Source organism: Sceloporus undulatus, chromosome 3, assembly GCF_019175285.1.
Source record: "Sceloporus undulatus isolate JIND9_A2432 ecotype Alabama chromosome 3, SceUnd_v1.1, whole genome shotgun sequence".
Taxonomy (NCBI): domain Eukaryota; kingdom Metazoa; phylum Chordata; class Lepidosauria; order Squamata; family Phrynosomatidae; genus Sceloporus; species Sceloporus undulatus.
Window position 1 is genome coordinate 172472413 of NC_056524.1, and position 21140 is coordinate 172493552.

Here is a 21140-nt window from a genome sequence, read left to right on the forward strand (position 1 = left end):
AATATTATTTCCAGGCACTTTTTCCTCTTAAAACCATACCAAAAAATTCAAAATTTTGCCAAACACCCTCTCCCACTACCACCCCAATACTTCCATTTTTGCCACAAGTCCTCTCAAAATGATGACAAAAGTGACAGAATATCATTTCCAGTCACCATTCTGAGAGGGGCTGCAGATGAAAATAGAGGAATTTTGGCTTGGAGTATGGTTTGCCATGGGATTGGCAGGGAAGAGTCAGTGCCTAGCCTCCTTCCAACTGCCCAACTCTATTGTAGAGCAAAATATCTGGAAGGACAAAAGTATCACAAACCTAACTGAAGGGCAAATCATTCACCTACCAGCATGATTTATCTACAAGGAGTTCATGGACCGAGGAGGGGTGTGCCTTTCCCCACCACTTTGGGGGGAGGCACTACCTTTCCATTTTGTCCAGGGCCACAGCTAGGCAAAGACTACTGGATCAAGATAGAATTAGATCATGACTGAGTAGCAACCAAGTTGCCAAGACATTGTACCAGTTAGGTCTTCCAGCATCATCTGCAGCTCTCTAAACTGGCCCCTCTATTCCACAGCGCAAAAATCTCAGAGGCACCCAAGCACTTCATAGCTTCCTCACCTGCACATCTACTCCTCAACCATCCAGCTCCTTAACTGAAGCAGATAGCTACTATATAAAGATAAAAGTAGTCCCTTGACATGAATGTCTAGTTGTAACTGACTGTAGGGGCAGTGCTCATCTCTGTTTCTAAGCCAAAGAGCCAGAGCTGTCTGAGGACTGCTCTGGTGGTCATGTGGCCAGCATGAATGCACCAAATGCTGTTACCTTCCCACTGAAGTGGCACCTATTTATCTACTTGAATTTGCACCCCAACATGAAGCATTCGGGCCTCAAACTACCAACCTTCTGATCTTCCAATTGTCAGAATTGGCATCTTAACCACTAAGCCACCGCATCCCCCCACCTACTATATAGTACATTATTAAAAGAGCAAAGAGTTCATACTGGAAAAATGAAGCCACAGCATCTGCAATAAAGCTCATACGCTGAGCTGCTCAGTGTGGCTAAGGTTGCTGAGATGGGTAGTGACTGATAGGGAGTTTGTTTTAGTATATTAGCATATTATTTTAGCATTTTACAGTGTTGTATTTTATCGTCTGTTTTTTATTATATATGTTTGATGTTCTGCCCTTTGGTGGAAAGAGCATCATAAACCATCATCATCATCATCTAAATTATGTTGTTAGTCCTGGCTAGACTACAGTAGAACCAATGAATCAACAGAATTTACCCACATGTTAATTCACCATTCTGCAATTAATCTAGTGGGTCACTTCTAGTTGCCAGCAATTATGTTCAAGGAGACTCTGGTTTAACAGAATAGAATCATATAATTGGAAGAGACCACCAGGGCCATCCAGCCCAATCCCCTGTCATGCAAGAAATCACAATCAAAGCATCCCCGACAGATGGCCATCCAGCCTCTGCTTAAAAACCTCCAAGGAAGGAGACTCCACTACACTCCAAGTGATATAAATAGAACAGGTTAATCTAGCTACAGCTCAGAGACCTCCTTATACCATTCAGAATCACCTCTTTTCGAATAGAAAGCTCCAGGTTTTCTACTTTGACACCTCTCTGCAGGCTATGTAGATTTTCATGCAGGTTCTCTTTTCCTCTAGGGGTGTAGGGCATAAAGTCATTGTCCAAAGGCAAAAAAAGCACAGGTTCCTCGCGAACACAGAACATAATGCATTCCTGTTGAGACAGAGAGAAACATGGTGGCTTTGGCAGCTTTGCCAAAAGGAAACTAAGCTGCAGACAGATGCTGGATAATAACCCATTTGTATACAGCCAATTTATCCTTGTCTGATCACTTGCACATTTTCCCCACACTGCTCTAGTGAATGATTATTTACAACCCCAGACTATATTTCATCCTTCATATAAAAAAGCTCAGAGCAAAAGGTCCAGAAAAGGTTCCAGTCCCTGACCTAGAACAATGCAGCAACTGCTGAGCTTGCCTTGAATATGCCAAATGTCAACTATGAAATATACCAGTAGACCTCTGGTAATTCTCTAGCCTACCTGGAAGGAATTCTATCTGTTGCTTTGAATTCCTCTGATCAGTGATACTCAAAGTGGCCCATGAACCAGTGCCAGTCCACAAGCTCTTGGCTGCTGGTCTCTGGTGAGTTTCCAGGAAAAGACAGAACCAAATGTATCAAACACGTGGCAAAAATATGTTGGCTGCCCTTGGCACGTTGGGGGTAAAAACTGATTGCCATATCAGATAGCTTGGAAAGCCCTGTCTTAGATACAAATATCAGTATACAAAGGGATCTTGCAGCACCTTTGAGACTGAGAGAAAGAAGTTGTACAAAAACTATTGAAGACTTAGGCTCTATCTGCGTTGCAGAAATAATTCAGTTTGACATTGCTTTAACTGCCATGGCTCAATGCTATAGACTCTGGGAATTGTAGTTTTGTGTGACATTTATCCTTCTCTGTCTGACAGCTCTGGTGCCATAACAAACTACACTTTCTAGAATTCCACAGCACTGAGTCATGGCAGTTAAACGTGGTGTCAAACTGGATTATTTCTGCAGCACAGATGCTGCCTTAGCCTACTTCCTCAGATACAAATAAATACTAAGGAGAATTACCTAAATAAAACCAGTTTCCTTTCCTCACAAATATCCCACTAAAGATCCCTCTTGTGACACTGATCCTCACTCACAATCTGGGTTATATACCTCAAAGTTGTATATGAGATTTCACTCATTTACAGACCTTATGACCCTCATTCTGGAGTTTCTGCAGAATCTGTTTGAATCCACCCAAGCTGGGCTGTCCCATGCCAAACACGGAATATCCCCCTTTGGCCTGTCGAAAGTTTGGTGCACCACAGCTGCTGGCAGTGTTCAAGACGTCTAATTTGCTGTATACATCACGGACCATAAAATATTTCCCCTGGTGAAAAAAAGCAGGGTTGGAGCAGGACAAATAAAAATGACAGCATATTATGTCATTGTACAAAAAGAAGGTTGGGGAAAAGCCCAGCAATCAAGTTCTTCACACAGTGGGGAAAAGAGCTGTTGGATTTATGATCACAAGATGTAGGGAGGGACACTAGCTTAGATGGCTCCGAAAGGGGATTACATTCACAGAGGAGAGCCCCATCAAGAACTGTTATCTATTATAGCTAAATAAAACGGAGGCTTTGCATTCAGGGACAGTATGCAACTGAATACTAATTTCTGGACAGGGGAAATAGAGGAGCTACCCCCATGCTTTGCTCTTCCCAGAGGCTTTAGGTTGGCCACCCAAAAGTCCAGAAGCCTGGACTTTTGATCTCTGGCAAAGTAGACTCATATTCATCAGCCTCTGCAAAACATCACTTCTAAGGCCTATACCAGACCAGTTGTGCTCACCTGTACAAGATAGTGCTCTGGAGTGGACTCTGTAATGCGCCCAACAGTATAGCCAGCTTTCAAGAGGTCATCATGAATCTGAAACTCCTCTCTGCAGTTGTACCTGTAAGAACCACATGGGAGAATTAATGGTGAGATTTTCTATAATTAAATAGTTTAAATTATGACAGCTTCACATTATTCCATGTACTTATTTCTAGTTGCATGTTGACCACCTATCGTCCCCCATTCCCCCAGGTTGCTAACACTGTAACAAACAAAAGGACAAAAGGGAATTGGGGGAGGAGGGGACACAAGCTATGGTCATGTTGTGTACCACTCCCAGCTGTTACACCTGACTTACTGATATAAACTATGTGATACAAAGTATCTGTAGTTATACTATTTCAAATTAAAAATGTGATGGTATTTCTATCAGGTGCAATTCTCCCAAAATCCAAAATGCTACAATACCTGAAATTCTGTATATCAACTAGCAATATCAATTGCTAATGCAATTACATTTTACGATATTTCTCCCTTTTGTAATGTAATACCAACTAGTAATATGTAGGCCAGCCTGAGGAGATGATCATTAAAAACCATTAGCTGAATTGGGAATAAAGAGAAAAAGGATGGAATATTTAATCAACTTCCACAGAAAAATCAGAATGAAAGGCACTCCACTCTCCTTCAAAAAACTGAAACTTTTCTTTAAAACCTCAAGTAATTGCTTCCTTGGTTTTAATCGGTATGTTCAACAGGCCAAGAAGAAGTACTGCTAAGTAAGTTTGATCTTGGGCTATGGTTAATCTTTCACTTATATGTGAGCAAGAAATAGTAGACATCCACAGATTCTATACTCTTTAAACTCTCATCCCTTAGAGCAGATGGGTACATTCTGTATTATCAACAAAGCCAGATGCAGTCGTGTAGCCAGTGACACACTGGAACCCAATAAACATTTCTCTTATTTTACTCTGTCTGCCTAGAGTTAATTAACACTCTGATGTTGTTGTTATTGTTGTGTGCTTCTAAGTCACTTCTGACATATGCTGACTTTAAGGTGAATCCATCATAGGTTTTCTCAGCAAGATTTGTTCAGTGAGGTTTGTCATTGCCCTCCTCTGAGGCTGAGAGAGTCTGACTTGCCTAAAGCCACCCAGTGAGTTTTCAGGGCCAGGCAGAGATTCATACCCTTGCTTAGTGCAGTCCTAGTCCAATACTCAAAGTACACTCAAAGTGGTGCACTGGTCCTTTACAAGGCACCATATCTGGTCATTTGATGGTGCATTTCAAGTAGCAAGCACGTGTTTTCGGAGCACTGTTTGGCTGTATTGTATTACAACTTCTATTTTATTTATTTAAATATTTCTATCCCACCCTACATTCAAAGATCTCATGACAGCTTAAAAATTAAATCAATTTAAACAATAAATAATTAAAACAGTTTAAAAAGATTAAAAAATATATTAAATCATTTCTCAGTTAGAAACATACAATTTAAAATGAAAAAGCCATATTTTTAACCAAAAATGATCCCAACGTTGACACCAATCAGGCCTCCAGAGGGAGGGTGTTCCACAACTGGGGTGCCACTGGCCTTTCCCATGTCCTTCCATAATGAAATTCCCCTAGTGGTGGTGGTGGTGGGACATGGAAGAAGAACCCTCCAATAGGTCTCAATTCTCTAGCAGGCGCAGAGTGAGGGGTGAGAGAAATGCTCCATCAAATATCGAAGTTCCAAGCAATTTAAGGCTTTATATGTTATCACCAGCCCAATACAGACCGCGCAAAAAGGGTGGTCTCCTGGCACCTGGTTTTGCTCTGTGGGGAAGTCGCAGCCTCCAGACCATGGGACTTCCCTGCAGAGCAAAAAGAACCCCCAAAAATGGTGCACTCATGATGTCATAATGGCACCATGACGTGCAAACGCTAGGCATCCTGCACGTAACAATGGCGGCACCCATCTGTACAGGGCGCCACCATTGTTACACCCTCGTCACGTGCTAGGGTTGAGGAACGTGTGGGCCAACCCCTAGCACATGACGAGGGTGCCCAATAGGCCTGTCTGTACCAGGCCACCAACACCTTGAATTCAGAACAGAAATGTATGGGCAGGCAGTGCAATTCCTTCAGAATTTGTGTTAAATGGTGTCTGAATGGAATTCCAGTGAGCAGTCTAGCTAGTGCATTTTACACCAGCTGCAGTTTCTGAGTCATCTTCAAAGGCAGCCCCACATAGAGTATATTGCAATCCATCTTATCGGGATTTAGCGTCAGTTTGTCCATCCTTCATTTAGCCCATTACAGCCTTCAGGCATTGGTCCAACATCTTCACAGTCCCAGATGATTCAGATGCCAAGGAGAAGTAGAGCTGAGTGTCATCAGCATACTGATGTTACCCTACTCCCAAGCTCCAGCTGACCTGTCCCAGAGGCCTCATATAGATGTTGAACAACATGAGAGGCAAGATTGAACTCTGTGGCACTCCACAATACAATGGCCACGGGGATGAGTAGGAGTCTCCCAGTGCCACTCTCCAAAACCAGCTTTTCATATAGGAACTGAGCCACTCTAAAACAGTGTCTCCTACTGCCATCCACCAGAGCCAGTCCAGTATCAATGGTATCAGAAGCCACTGATCCAGAGGGATAGCACTCCTCATCTTTCTCTCTGAGTAGTTAGAGCAACTAAGGTTATCTCCATATCGTACCCTGGCCTGAAACTAGCAATATATTCACCATCAACTTCTATGCCCTCTACCCAGCATGACCACTGCTGTGTTGGCTGGGGAAAATGGAAGTTCCTGACCAATACACCTGAAGGACACCAGTGAGAAAAGAGGCTTTTAGAATATGGAGGAAAGATAAGAGGTGAAGATAGCTGTGGGAAAGAGGTTCAGGGATGTACAGAAACATCACAGGCATGGATAACTCACGTAATGACTACAGGTGCCACTTTATTGGTAATAATAGACTTGGCTTTGTTGTTGTGAAGGCCAACCGTCTGGAAGGAGTGGATGCTGAGAGAATTGTGGTCATCCATGGTTCCGTTGCCGTGAATGTTCTCAAATGTTGCTGTTGCCACTGTCTGCTGAGCTGTGCTGGCAGTTGTACCCATAATCCACATGCAACTGTATAAACACAACCATCCAAATGTAAGGAAGAGACGTAAAGCAAAAACAAAGCTGTTTTATGTAAACATTATAAAAAGGCAATTACTGCAGCAACAACAATAGCAGCAATATATCCAGGAAAAAGAACTTGTATTGGGTGCAAGTGTGCATTATTCTTTAGAAGAGTATGGCAAACAGCGGGAACTTATCAAATATTCATCACTGATAAATTAAGCAATGGCTGACAAACTTCCTGAGAAGGCAGCTTGCCTACCTACACAGATCAAACTCCAGAAACACATTTGCCAGACTGACCCAGGCAGTGCTCCAGGGAAAAGAGAGTGCATACATCTTAGAACAATCCCCCAAAATAATCTGTAACATTGCTAGTGTTCTATGGCAGATGTGCAAGGGTTCCTACTGTGGTCCTTGATGCTGAAAGGGGTCCTTGATGTCAGTTAAAATAGCCACTGGTTTACACTACTATTTATGAAGTATATTGTAGTGTTCACAGCTGAATTTTAATGAATGACTAGAATTAGAGGAGTATTGGGCAGATTGGAAGAGTTGAATATATCCAGGGGAGGAACTGGATACTCTTCCACTGTTCATTACACAATAAAAAGTTAGCCAGGGAGCAGAGGTTAAGGCAGCCAACAGCAAGTGGCTGTGTGTATGAGTGTACTGTATGTCTCTGTGTTATATTCCAGCACTTTCATGAAAGCAGGCAGTACACTGAAAAGCTTCTAATGCACAGGTAAACTCATTGCCACTCACTGTGTTCCAGTGAGGTGTATTAGCTCTATCCAAACAAGCTGCTTTACAGGAGCATTTCACAACACAAGTTACTACGGTCCATCCATACAAGGTTCTATGATAGCTGTGATTCCAGGTCAGAATCAACAGTAAGCTCTCAAAATAGGGCAGAATGCCCAAAAAAAACCACAAAAAACTAGGGCAGAATGATTTGCAGTGTCATAAAGGGGCAGTAAACTGTTTATTTAATTATTATTCTTAGTTTATTACACCTAGAGAAAGATGTTGTGGGATTTCCAGACTCAGGTGTCAATGTAACCTGGCCACTCTTGTGTACTATGCATCTCTCCATTCACTATTCTACCTCAAACAGATAAATGCTTTGGCCTGCTGTTTCCTCAGAGTAGATGGAAGCCAACATGGTATGATTTTTCAAAAGGTGATGAGTCTCACATTTGCCTGGAAAAATCACCTCCTCCACCCTAAAAGCTTTTCTAGCAGATACGCATAGAAAACCATGTATGGTCCATTGTTTTATCTTCATCTGAACAATTCTCAAGGCCAATCATATGTTTAAAGGGCAGGCAGCGTAACAAACAATTGTATTTCTCAATGAGGGCAACAATGAGGACACACAGGCATTGGTACTCAGGTGCTCACAGACACTGAACTTGCCACATGACTTCAGCCTAAAGCTGCAAACCACAAACTGGTTACTGTGGCTATTTCCCCCCAAAAAACATAAACCACTTGTTTAGACTGCCTCTGATGAAGTAGATCCTTGCCTAAGAAAGTATATACCGTTATCAATTTGTTAGATATCTAAATGCTGTGAGACTGGGCTTTTTGTCTGTTGTTGTTGCAACAGAATACCACTGCAGAATCTCAGCAGACTAAGAATGTTATCCCAACCCCGGCCAACAACAAATGGGGAGGAAGGAGAAACTCTCCACCAGGGATCCATTTTTTAGACTCATTCTAGTGAGAATTTCAATACAGTGGTGCCTCGGGTTACGAAATTAATTCGTTCCGCGGCTAATTTCGTAACCCGAAAAACCTTCGTAAGCCGAATTGCCATAGGCGCTAATGGGGAAAAAAGCCGCGGCTCTGCCGCGGCTCCATTTAAAACAGCGCCGGAGTTTTTTCGTAACCCGAAAAAACTTTCGTAACCTGAAACAATAAATCCCTATGGGATTTTTTCGTATCCCGAAAAATTCGTAACCTGGGTATTTCGTATCCCGAGGTACCACTGTATACTGAAAATACTCTTTAAAAAATTGGGTGAAAAAGAAGAGTCATTTGCCACCTGCAGCTCTCAAGAAATTTTATTCTTAATAAACCACCACTTAATAAGTCACCATGACTTAGGGCTGACTCAAAGGCAGTTATCGACCACAAACCAGCAGAGGGCACAGCAGAGAAAGTAGAGAAGCCGAAAACAAAATGTGCATTCCCACCAATAATACTCTTGCAAACCAAACAGTGTGCAAACAAAGGATGAAATATCATAATACGGATTGCTGCAGGGAAACTTTGATATCCAGAGTTTTGTTTTCAAGCATACTTCATAAACATTCCACCATTAGAGTATTTTAGCACCAGAGTTCCTTTTTTCAGCAGTTATTTTATACTGAACCTTCATTTTACAGGCTACATAACCTCTGACCTGGCACACCTGATAAAACCCAGGAGATGATAGGTCTATTAAGTCTTTGGAAGAATCCATATGTTACTTATCATGGGGTTCAGCCTCTGTTGGTATAGCTGGTAGAGACTCAGTCGCCAACTACTCTGTCAGAGCTTGCAAGTAACATTCAACGGAAAAAGCTATTAAAAATCTGCACCAGTAACGATAGCAAATTTTTTGGGACTTTGTAGCAAGTTACACAATGAATTAGTTTTCCAAGTTCTGTGCTTTGCAATGAATAATACTTCCATAGGAATGTGCACTAAAATTCTGGGGAAAGCAACCATTTTAAAACTACATCTTGCATGCTCAAATGACCCCACTTCTCTCTTCTTTCAGACTACAGAACAGCAAAAGTCCATAGCTCCAATATGACCCAGTGGGGTTCCCAATCTGTTCCTTAGAGCTTCTCTGGTTCACCTCACCTCTGAAGAATCTCGTCTCAAAAGGAAGAAAGAGCAGAGAGCTACTGAGATGTGGCCTGACGGTTGAGTTGCTTCTCCCTTTGTTTTTCCTACACAGAAAAAGCAAAGCCAGGAACACTCAGCCAGAGCCTCAGGACTCAGCTGGCTCCCAAACATTCAGCTGAGTGCATTTAGCTTCCTCCCCACTTTGTCTGCAGAGGAAACATATGAGGGGAGTGAAGCTCAGTGCACAATGCTGGCATTTTAAGAGATAGCTGAGTCTCTCAGCCTTGAGGTTCCACCAATTCCCCAAGTGCTATCTGTGTATGAGTCTGTCTTGCCTTCTTCACACTGAGAAGGGGGGGAAACAATTAGGTCTCCAGATGGTGCTTTGGCTGGGAACCCAGGGATATCACCTTATAAGGTCATACCCTCTGATATAATCTGGCCTGAGCAGTGTTGCCAACGAGCCTTGAAGATATATCCCCAGAATGTTTTACCAAAATCACTGGAATTCCCCAATATTTATTATTACCGTCCAATTAAAAAGATTGTATGTACAGCGCTGTGTAAATTTACAGCGCTTTATAAATAAAGGTTAATAATAATAATAATAATTCAGTCAAATTCCCCGGATTCTGTGGAATTCCTCGGAAGTCGGCAACACTGGACCTGAGGTAGGTATGTTGGGGAAATCCAGCCCTTGCCTCAAAACAATTTCCCAACTTTGTTATACAATATATATAGAGAGAGAGAAAGGAGGGGATGAAGTCTGAGGATTTATATGGGAATAAGCGCTGTGTTGTGTTCCGTCAAGTCATTTCTGACTTATGGTGATCCTAAGACAAATTCAGCATGGGGGGGGGGGGGGTTTCTTGGCGAGATTTGTTCAGAGGAGGTTTGCCATTGCCTTTCCCTGAGGCTGAGAGCATGTGACTTCTAGAAAACAAAACAATCAATTTTCCCTTTATGAACAAACCACAGAACTAGTTGTGTACTTTCATCTCTAACTTCTCTGTGTTCAGTACAAGACAAGACCTTAAATACATCAGTTAAAACAAGCTGGCTTCATCTCTATCAATAGAATTCTTTTGATTATTCCTTTCCTGTCCTCACCAATCATTCTTCAAAAGATTCAGAGTGGGTGGCAATCTATTCTATACACACCTTGCCTGTTATTTCCCACGCAAGAAAGACATGCCAAAAAAAAAAAAAAGCCATGACAGATGGATTCAGGCTGTGACTTTCCAAATGATAGCATACATGTGACCAATCAATAAAATTGGCCCTTCATAGCATCCTAACAACAGGCAAAGATAACTATACTGCTTGCCACAGATTTCTGAACAGGTGGAGGCGTGTGGGTATAATTTTTCCACCCCTTTTAGCAGAATGGTACAGGCTTATATTACCAAATGGTTACATGAACATTGCAATTAAGTTGAGTTACCACTTTGTACATGCTTTCATCGAATGACAAGAGTTAATCTTTCCATCACTGGCATAACTGGGGAGGATGTGTTTGACAAAGAGCAGAAAATGCAGATTGTTCTAGAATTTGTCACCATGAGACCAGTACCCCAACTTTAGGAATAAAAAGGGCAGACTGACTGTTCCTACAAGCCAGGAATTATGCTGGTAACATCAGGAAAAATATGAACACACACACACACTCCTTTAGACTATCCTGGCAAGACTAGAATGGGAGTGGAAACGGGCACACAATGAAAGGCATTCCTGCTAAAGAGGCTGGCCAAACATTTTTGCCTCAGTGCCTACTTTTAAGTGAAGTTTTAACCACTTAATTTTGATCCATTTTTTAAATTCCCAGAATTGGTGACAAGTGTGTGAAAGAAACATTTCCTTGCAGCTCTCTTAGTTCCCAAGAACAACATGCTCAAAGTGACAGCTTCCGGCTGTTTGAAGCAGCTGGCTGCTTTCTAAGCAGCAGAGACTGATGTTTGCAGCTGCAACTCCTGAAACACTATCACATGGAATTGTTAACAGTAGGAAATCTCCCTGCTTCCATCCTGTTGTGTTTGCCTTTTTAACCTCATCCAGCTAAGAAACAATCACCTGGTACAAACCAGATTTTCCCACATGTTCTCTATCCCAAACAATGTTCCCTTTGACTTCTACGGGAAAGGTATATGGCTATTGCTGGAAACAACATGCCTGTATCTGATTCTTCCTTTCCTACCCATCCCCAACATCAAGCAAAGCCATCTTGGATGCCACACTGGGAGGAAGATAGGGTGTAAATGCAATGAATGCACAAGACATTTTGCTGAAAGTGAAGAACTAGATGTAAGCGTTACTAGCAATTATCTCTTTCTTCAGCACTGATAAAGAAGCAACATCCTCCACCTTCCTAAAGGCATAAGAATACCATGAGGGGTCCAGGCCAGGCCATGTTGCACACAGGTTTCTCCTCCGCCATCTCCAAGCACCTGTTGTCTAAAGCACTTATTGTATATATTTGACTATAAGTTAACCTCATGTATAAGTTGAGGGCAGGTTTTGGGGCCAAAACTTTTTTTTATATGACCTGTGGTAAACTGGGGGTAAAACGTAGGGGCATGTAACAAATGATGTAAATGACGAAGCAAAGAAAAACGATGCCAAAGCACTTACAAAAGTCCAGCAGGCATAACTGTTTATGCTCACCCTAAAGGCGGATTGATGAGGAGGAAGTACGGTAAATGGTGGCTGTACAATATGAAGTGACCAGGTGCAGGTGGGGCTAAGAAGATGCACGCGTGTCAAAAAGGATAAAAAGACAAGGCAAAACCCAGCAACCATGTTAGTAGTGATTACAGTCTTTAATGTGATAACTGACTTTAACCCTGAAAAGCTGACGAATATACAAAAATGTCTTATTCAAACCCTCAAAGCGATTCTTCTTTGTTCTCCTTTGAGGGAAACCATCAAAGAGCTGCCACTGCCACCATTTTCCACCCAGGCATTCTAAAGTGTCAGAAACAGTGCCATGGCATAGAGAGTAGGAGCGATGCTCTTTTCCAGGTGCTCCTGGGATGCACTAAGCTCTCACCTTTCACTACTTAGAGAGAGGATGGTTCCTTTTTTGGATAAGTTAAAGTACAGTACTTACATTGACCAATGGCTAAGTTGTGTGACATGACATCATTAATTTGCAGGTATTCCCAATTAGAATCCTCTTTTTTGCTGCCTTTGCAGAGAATGATTGGGGGAGAAACACAGTAGAGTTGGCCCTCAGTATCTGCAGGGGATCCATTCCAGACGCCCTATGGATACCAAAATCCATGGATGCTCAAGTTCCATTGTCCCCAATGGCAGTGCATGTAGTTGACCACGCCACCATTGGGGACAACAGAATTAATGGCGGCACATCCACATGCACACGCCACCGTGGGACAATGGGGGCCATCCTAATGGCAGTGCAGCAACATGCATGTGTCACCACTGGGGACAACACATGCTTGCCATCCATGGATGCTGTGAGTCCACAAATGGCAAGTCTGCAGGTACCAAGGGCTGACTGTACATTTTTATGGCCAACACTACAATTAGAAACAAGGTTTGTCAGAGACAGCTTCACATCTGCATTAGTGTTTACTCCAACCTGGATTTCCTTCCATTTCAATCTACAGCATCCAATCCACAGCAATTGTAATGCACTAATTCATAAGACTTCTGAAGCAATGTGGCTTAGTTCAAAGTAGAGGAAGGAAAAAAAACATCCTTCTTTCCATCCTCTAAATTGGCTGCAGCCAAAGGAATCTTGCATCACTTGATTCATTTAGGACAATACACAGACTGCCACTGTCAGAGAACTGCAGGCAGACATCATTCTCACCCCACTTCCCTCACTCTTAAAGTAGCCAAAGTAAATAAAAAGGACCATTAATTGATGGAACGGACATAGGATATAGTACTAAATACAATGTGAGCAAGATTAATGACAGAGACACTAAAATCCAAGAGGATTTATAGAAGAATTAATTCCTTAAAAGTATGGCCAGAAGTTTGTTTGCCTCTTTTATGTTGTTGGGGGAGGGGGGGAGAACCTGAATACATTTGCAGAACAGATATCACAAATATTTACCCAAAGACTTACTGGAGTATTTGTTACATAACTGATGACTTTACACAACAGTAAAATCAATCAATTTTGGTGCCTTAATGTTTGGGGAAGGAATTTACTGGTGATAAATATATTTCATAATATTGGTGTGAGATTTAACTATTTCTATTGCACTGCATGGAAGGTCAAACAGGTTGAGTATTCCTTATCCAGAATTCCAAAATGCAAAATATTCTTTGTTTTATGAAGAAAATTATCAAGAATATTACATATAAAATTACTTTCAGACTATGTGTATAAGGTGTATATGAAACACAAATGAATTTCATGCTTAGACTTGGATACCATCTCTAAGACATGCCATCATGCATATGCAAATATAGCAAAGAAAAAGTCCAAAATCGTAAACATTTCTAGTCCTCAGCATTTTGGATAAGGAAGATTCAACCAGTATGTCATAACAATAAAAGTCAGCAAGTGGTACAGTGGGCCCTCCACATTTGCTGGGGTTTGGGACGCAGGATCCCTGTGAAAGTGGGAAAACTGCAATTTAAAAAAACACTTTTTAAAAAAATATTTGTGATATCTGTTCTGCAAATGTATTCAGGTTCTCCCCCCCCCCCCCCAACAACATAAAAGAGGCAAACAAGAGAAATGAGAGCCTGAAATAACACCTCTCTAGGAATCTCTAGGTCCTCATCCACCAAAAGCTGACAACAAAATTGTGCCGAAGAACCTATAAATGCCTTGACAAGTGTTTTCTCTAGGAACCTTTGGGTCCTCCTGCACAACCTCTGACAAAAATTGGCCATAGAGGCTCATTGCAGGAGCGAGAGATTCCTAGAGAGAACATATTAAAAATTTGCGAATAACCAAATCTGCAAAAGCCAAAGCCACAAATGTGGAGGACCAACTGTACTATGTAAGTGAGGTTACCACAGAGGTTGTGTGAGTTAACACATTCATAACAAAATGCCTTAGGCATCTCTCCAGTTGGCCCAACAACCAAAGTGTTGAACCATTTTTTCGGATGCTTTTAAAATGCCCCCATGTTTTTCTGCCTTTGTCCTCAGCTTCCTTCAATTGCTGCAAACTGAGTTCAAAGTGCAGAAGTAGTTGGCACTCAGTTGACTCAGTTGGAGTGAGCAGAAAAGAGAGGGGATGAGTCTTGCCCATCCCAGGAGACTCGGGCAAAAGAAAACTGCGGCAGTTTCTCCCAGCTCATATGTTCTTTCTCATTATAATAATTTCTGTGACCTTGATCCTGCTTGCTTGGACTCCTATACCCCAGTTTTTCTCTGTGAAATGTTGAAGAATATGCAAAGGTTTGTATAAGTAAACTCTAACAGTTGATGGAGAGCTAGTGTACAGTTTTGGCTAAGAGCATATATAGGAAAGTACTGTGGCATGAGAGCTTGCCTCATAATTATGGAGAAATAGCTTTTTTAAGGCAAGGAAGATTCTCAACCACAAAAGCCTCAAATTCTCCATCTAAAAAAACTAATGCCAGATGTTGCAAGGAAAAAGGGAGTGACTGGCAGTTTAGTGTCTGTCTCCCACTTTTAAAAAATTGTATTCTACCTTTATGAAGGAGTATACTCTTTATTTTTCATCTGAAAAAGGCAAAGGTCACTGTATATGTGTTTTTCTAACACAATTAAGCACTAAAAACCAAAGGAAAATGAACTAGGAGGCACTATTATTACAACCAACTTCAGCTTATTCTACCTTCTTTTAATCAGATCCCAACATGTTTTCTCTCCTCCTTTTCAGAGGATTATGCATAGTGGAGTCTCATTTTTATCCCAAAATCATACTTCCTGCTTTATACATTACTACGATACCTCATTAAGAATGAAAAAATGTGTGACCTTCCAGACATTAAACAGCAGCTTCCATCAGACCCAGCCAGCATGGTAGAGGATAATGGGAGCTGCAATCTAAAAATGTCACAAGGTCTGCACTTTCTTCATTGTTTATCTAAAGACAAAAGCAGAGCACAGTGGAGCTTCTACAATGCAAATATGGCTTAATCTAGCTGGCTCTTAGATGGTCCTTTATTTTTTAAAGAAAAGCGTGAGAAAGCTGCAGACCGGGGCCACATGTAAGTCTATCCCTTTTCTGCAGCCCATGAGTCTCTCTCAAGTCTCCAGTTATTTTCAGAAGAAAAATCATCCATAAAATGACCCCAGACCTGGAGAAACATTATATACCAAGACAATTCTGCAAACCTCACTTATTTTAGGTTTAGAAAATCAGCCCCCAAGCCCCTATCAGAAGTCCAAACTTCTAAGCCGCTATCAGAAGTCCAAACAGGAAGTTATTTCCACTCACTTCCATATCACATGATTGTTTTTAGCCAAATATGTGCAATTGCTATCTGCTGTACAGGTGAAAGCATGAACTATGCCTGGTGCCCCCACCACAGTTGCTTCCCCCTTTTTAAAACTATTATCGGATCCATTATAAGTAATAAAAATAATAAATAAAACTTTTTTTTATATCTCACTTTTTGTAAAAACAAACAAAGAAGTGAGCAACATATAAAATCATGCCTGATCTACAGCTACAAAGCGCAGGAGAGATGCCTTGGAAACACAAGATAAGGAACAGAACCGGAATATGAAATACTGTGGACAGAAAATCTCTATCCAGGAAAGGATGTAACAAAGAGTAGTTGAAACTGGTCCCAGGCACTCAGATCCTTGAAACCCACTTTGGCTGTCAGTGATAGAAATGGATCCAGAAGTACTCTATAAACTCATGTATAAGTCTAGAAATTTTAGTCAAAAATTGACCCCAAAAACCTGAGTCGACTTAGCCATGGGTCAACCTAAGTACTGTACCTTAACGCTTTAAAGTAAGGACCAATCCCCGGGTGAAAGGCAAGAGTATCATTTGTCCTGGAAGCACTGACCCTGCTGTACTCTCTTATCCATCCAGCCTTTAGTGTGAGCACCATTATGCCTGGTGGAATTTTGTAAGTTCCTTGGCATTGTTTTCCTTTGCTTCATCCTTTAGATCCTTTGTTACATGCCTCTAGTTTTTACCCTTGACCTATCCATGGATCATATCAAAATCCATAATTTTGGCTCCAAAACTTGCCCTTGACTTACATATGAAGTCAGCTTATAGTTGAGTATATATGGTACCCCTGAGCTACACACCTGCTCCTTCAGAGGAGGTGCATCCCCATCCACATCTGGTCTCTTATCCAATTCTCAGACCCAGAAACCACTAATCCACCGTCTTACTGGGATTCAGCTTCTATGCAGCTATGATCCTGTTCAAATGCAGAGCTGGAGTTATGGATAAGTATTCAGATCTGCTCAGGGGCATTTAAGGCCTTCAAATTCCGATTTCTTGTAAGTGATTTATTTTTATGCTTTCTTATCCTATGGACTAAAAATCTCTACTGTCCTATGGAGATGTCAAGAAGAAAAACAACCTTAATCAGTTTCTGACCAAGAAGGTAAAGCTGCTGGGATGTGCATCAAAGACTTTTAAAATAGTTGATGAAACATTTTGAAACTGTTTAACAAAATTAACAACCATAGAAATATGCATTTTTCAGGAGCATTAACTAGGCACAAAACTTTTCTAATTACAGCTGATGGGAAAATGCTCTCTGTAAATAAATATTACAGAGTTATTGTCTACAACAGTTGGAGGGGGTCACTAACATTTTAAAAAAACTGATTGTGTCCAGGTCCATAAATAACTGTTGTAAAGCTAAACACAAGAGCCTGCGGCTCTCACATCATCACCAAGAAACTGAGCACCAGTTATCAGCTGTTAGAAACATCAGTAGAGACATTTTAGCAAGGCTGGTTTGCTACATAACAAATGAAGATTCAGTAAAGCATTTGCACAGCCCAGCCAACATGATAGGCAACAATTAAGTACCACGGTCTGGATCCAGTTTCAGCGAAGATGGCAAATTGGCACACAGAGCATGCCTCCATACAGTCCTCTAGCAAGGACAAGAGAATGAATGAATTTACATTTGTATAGGAGAAGGGACAGCTATTCCCAAGCCTCTCTCTGAAAGGGATAAGCAGCCCCACTACACACACAAACCTCAATTCACTAGAGGCAAAATTACTGGAATAATGTGTAACATCTGGATGGGGGGGACAAGTAAAGGAATCAGATTGGGGAGGAGGAAAGAATAATCCCAGTTTTTGTTGTTTGCTTCCTAGTGTTTTAGAAATAAATGCCAGGCAAGCTTGTGACCTACCAAAACAAACAGAACTCACCAGCTAAGCATCACCAAGGGCCAAATTTCCAAGAGGAAAACAAAGGCAGTCCCTCTCTGAATAAATCTTGCCAAGAAAACCCTGTGACAGGTTCACCTTAGAATCACTGTAAAATTGAAAGCACCCAAAAACAACAAACTGAAATTTATTATTCTCCCCTACAACTACCTCTGCTCCAGTATGGAAAACCTACAATATTAATTGTCACTCGATGATACAAAAGTCATTAGCACATAAGTACCTATTTTCTAAATAGAATTAGATGAACAAACGGAAGACAGCTTCGCCTACAGCCATGGTGCAGCAATGGATATCAGATGCTGGGAGATTTACAGCAAAGCCAGCCTAAATACCTGAAAGGCACTGGATCCCATCAGATCTTGGAAACTAAACAGGGTCAACCCTGGCTAGTACTTGGATGGGAGACCATCGATGGATATCAGGTGCTGTAGGCTATATTTCAGAGGAAGGAAGTGGAAAAACCACTTCTTAAGTATTCCTTGGGGATATGGTGACTCAAGTGGTTAAGACAGTGACTCTGTTGATTGCAAGGTTTTTAAATTTCTTCAGTTAGTACCAAAACATCACAAAGGAGGCACTAGTCATTTTTTTAACATGGTTATTCTACAGACATATTAGGTACCATCACCAAAAAGTCCTTCTCCTAAATATCACCAACTGCACTTCATTTGGAAGTGATATATGGGACAAGGTATTTGAAAAAGACTTTAAGGTTAGTATATATATATTTATAACTGATCACTTCTTTCTCCTGTGCTCAGTGAAGAAAAGAAAAGGAAAATGGGCCAAATATACCATGTGCTTTTAAACGTTAAAAGAATAAAAAGTACTGCATCTAAAGTGAACTTATATACCAAAAAAAGCGAATTCGGTGGCATATATCAATTTGCATGTGTGCTTTATTTTATTAGTTTGGCTAGTCATATTTTTATCCTATCAATGTGTTCTTTCAAAGCTGATATATAGTATAGGCAGAAAGCTATGTAAGGTACTGAATATCATGTTCAGTGGAGTCTCTGAAAAGCCCATTTCTGGCCTCTAAGGTTTCTAATATCTTGCAAAACCATAGGAGGCAGGCAAATGTTTGGCTACTCAACAATTCTACAAGCAAACTGGGGCAGAAAACAAAGAATGTTAAAATGGGGAAAGAGGCAAAGAGGATCAGAATGAGTGGAGCAGAATGAGCCAGAAAATAAAAGATTCACAAATGAGCAAATAAACATAGCATTTATTTCAGGAACAGCCATTTTCTTCTTCCTGAAAAAAGACCATACAGCCATCAATCCTTTCCCCCCAAACTATCTCTTTGTCATTTCCCCCCTTAATTCTTCCTCCTTGCTCTAAATATTTTTAGGAAAGCATTCTCAGATTGCAAAGTATCAGCTGCAACCACAACTGCTGAATCAGCATTTCCCTTTCATTCTCCTAGAAAGCAGTCATGTTTCGGTTTTCCTCCCAATTGCATTAAGTACATGAACTGCCTTCAAAACTAACAAGGGGAAACACCAAATATAATGTACCATAAGCCCTATCAGAGGGAGATGCAGGATTGTCATACTATATCTGTGATAGCTTCCTCAAGAGTTAGTACCATGCAAGTCATAGCAACATTTTTGTACAAGATGCCAATTTATCAGAATTCACATTTCACATTTTCTCCAAGGTGATCACTCTCATAGCTGTTGATCACACAGATGTGCTTGGAAACATTACAGTCTATGTGGCAGACATCCACACTGCTAGGCACTTGTTGACTGAAAAATAATTGTCCCCTCCAGCCCAAAATACACTAGCAATAAGTTTAAGGGTGTGAGACATTTCCATCCATCACACACAAGATATAACACACAATGAATTATGAAAAGATGCTACAACATTTCACAAGCAGAAACAAGAAGCTAAGCCTTGACAGACTGAAGCAAAATCAATCTGTTCATAGGTAGTATGCATTATTATCAGTTGCAGAATAATAGACAAATTGTAAGGATTAGATACTGCCATCTTATACAGCTTCTGAATGTATCTACAATATCCAGCTAGCAGAGAGAGCCAGGGTAGTGTAATGGTTTGGGTGTTGAACTAGGATACTGGGAGGCCAATGTTCAAATCCCTGCTCAACCATGAAAACCCACTGAGTAACCTTGGGCAAGTCACACACTGAAGGCCATGGCAAACCACCTCTGAAGAAGTCTTAGCAAGAAAACCCCATGATAGGTTCACCTTAGGGTCACTGTAAATCCAAAATTATTTGAAGGCACATAACAACAACAATCCAGATAACACAGAATGCGGGAGGATTCCTTTCTGATCTGCTAGCTTCAGTATCATATTATTTAGGTATAATACTTCTCACATAATTAATATCTCACGAGGATAGATGCGCCCCACCAGCATTAAGACCACAGCCATGTCCAGGTCCCACTGCATTATCCATGCATAAGAGCAGATGCTCTGAAAAAGGCAGCTTGCTCTACATTAGAGCTGGGCAAGTGTGGGAGGCTAGGGAAGCCACATTAGCCTCCCAGGGACCTTGGAAGTCTGCACCCCCTTCCACACACCCATCCCCTACAAAAATACTCAAAACTCCCCCTCCCTTTCCACAGAACCCTCTAAGGAACATGGAGACATTTTTGGAATTTTTTAAGGCCCCTTGGCCCATTTTAGGCCAAGCTAAAGCTTTTTTTAAACAAGAGAAAGTGAACAGAGGTCACTTCTTGTTCACTTCCTCCTTTATAAAAGACCTAAAATGGACCAGAGATGCAAAAATGTGGTAATACAGCTGCACTTTGCCCACCTCTGCTCTACACACTAACCTCATCTACATCCAGGTCATACACAGACTTCTGGATGATCAGGGGGAGCCTATGTAGATACAGCAGGCTCATCTCCTCAGTCCTACCCTAAACTAAATGCAGAGACATAGGAGATTATCAGACAAGGGATGTCCCGCCTCTGTCTCATCATGTTCCTGTCCTTCCCACGCAATCGCAGGAAGGATTTTCAGATGGGATTTGAGCTTATCCTGTCCAGGAAGCGCGACTGATCGTGCGAAAGGCTTTCAGATGAAGTCACGCAGATCCCATCATTATCCCTCCATTAACCTGTCATTAAAACAGCATTGGCCAGCATTCTGTATTAATGGAAATTCGTGTTAACGCAATGCTACTTTAATGACAGGTTAATGGTGGGATCAGAGCTACAATTTGAAGGCCTTTCATGCCATCGCAGACACGAACAGGTTGAGGATGCAATAAGGATGAGGGAGCTATCCCATCTCTATCCCATCCCCATGTGAAAATCTCCATAGAGAACCAGAGTGGCATAGTGGTTTGAGTGTTGGGCTATGCCTCTGGAGACCAGGGTTCAAATCTCCACTGAGGCATGAAACCCACTGGGTGACCTTGTACAAGTCACACTC

The 21140-nt window shown here is 41.4% G+C and overlaps 1 protein-coding gene and 1 long non-coding RNA gene across 11 annotated transcripts in view; one reads left to right on the forward strand and one right to left on the reverse strand.

The window, feature by feature from the left end:
* Positions 1 to 21140, reverse strand: part of PALD1 (phosphatase domain containing paladin 1) — a 155125-nt gene that overhangs the window by 70345 nt on the left and 63640 nt on the right. For 9 of the 10 annotated variants that reach the window (XM_042459462.1, XM_042459461.1, XM_042459466.1 and 6 more), the window contains 4 exons: positions 6353 to 6547; positions 3433 to 3535; positions 2792 to 2971; positions 1592 to 1756 (listed from right to left, as the gene is read on the reverse strand). In XM_042459462.1, coding sequence (XP_042315396.1) covers positions 1592 to 1756; positions 2792 to 2971; positions 3433 to 3535; positions 6353 to 6547 — 643 coding nt within the window. Of the gene's footprint in view, positions 1 to 1591; positions 1757 to 2791; positions 2972 to 3432; positions 3536 to 6352; positions 6548 to 9397; positions 9489 to 21140 lie in introns of those variants that run through there. The other variant, XM_042459468.1, reaches the window with a different exon arrangement.
* Positions 1 to 21140, forward strand: part of LOC121926462 — a 50844-nt gene that overhangs the window by 14747 nt on the left and 14957 nt on the right. The gene's annotated exons all lie outside the window — the stretch shown is intronic.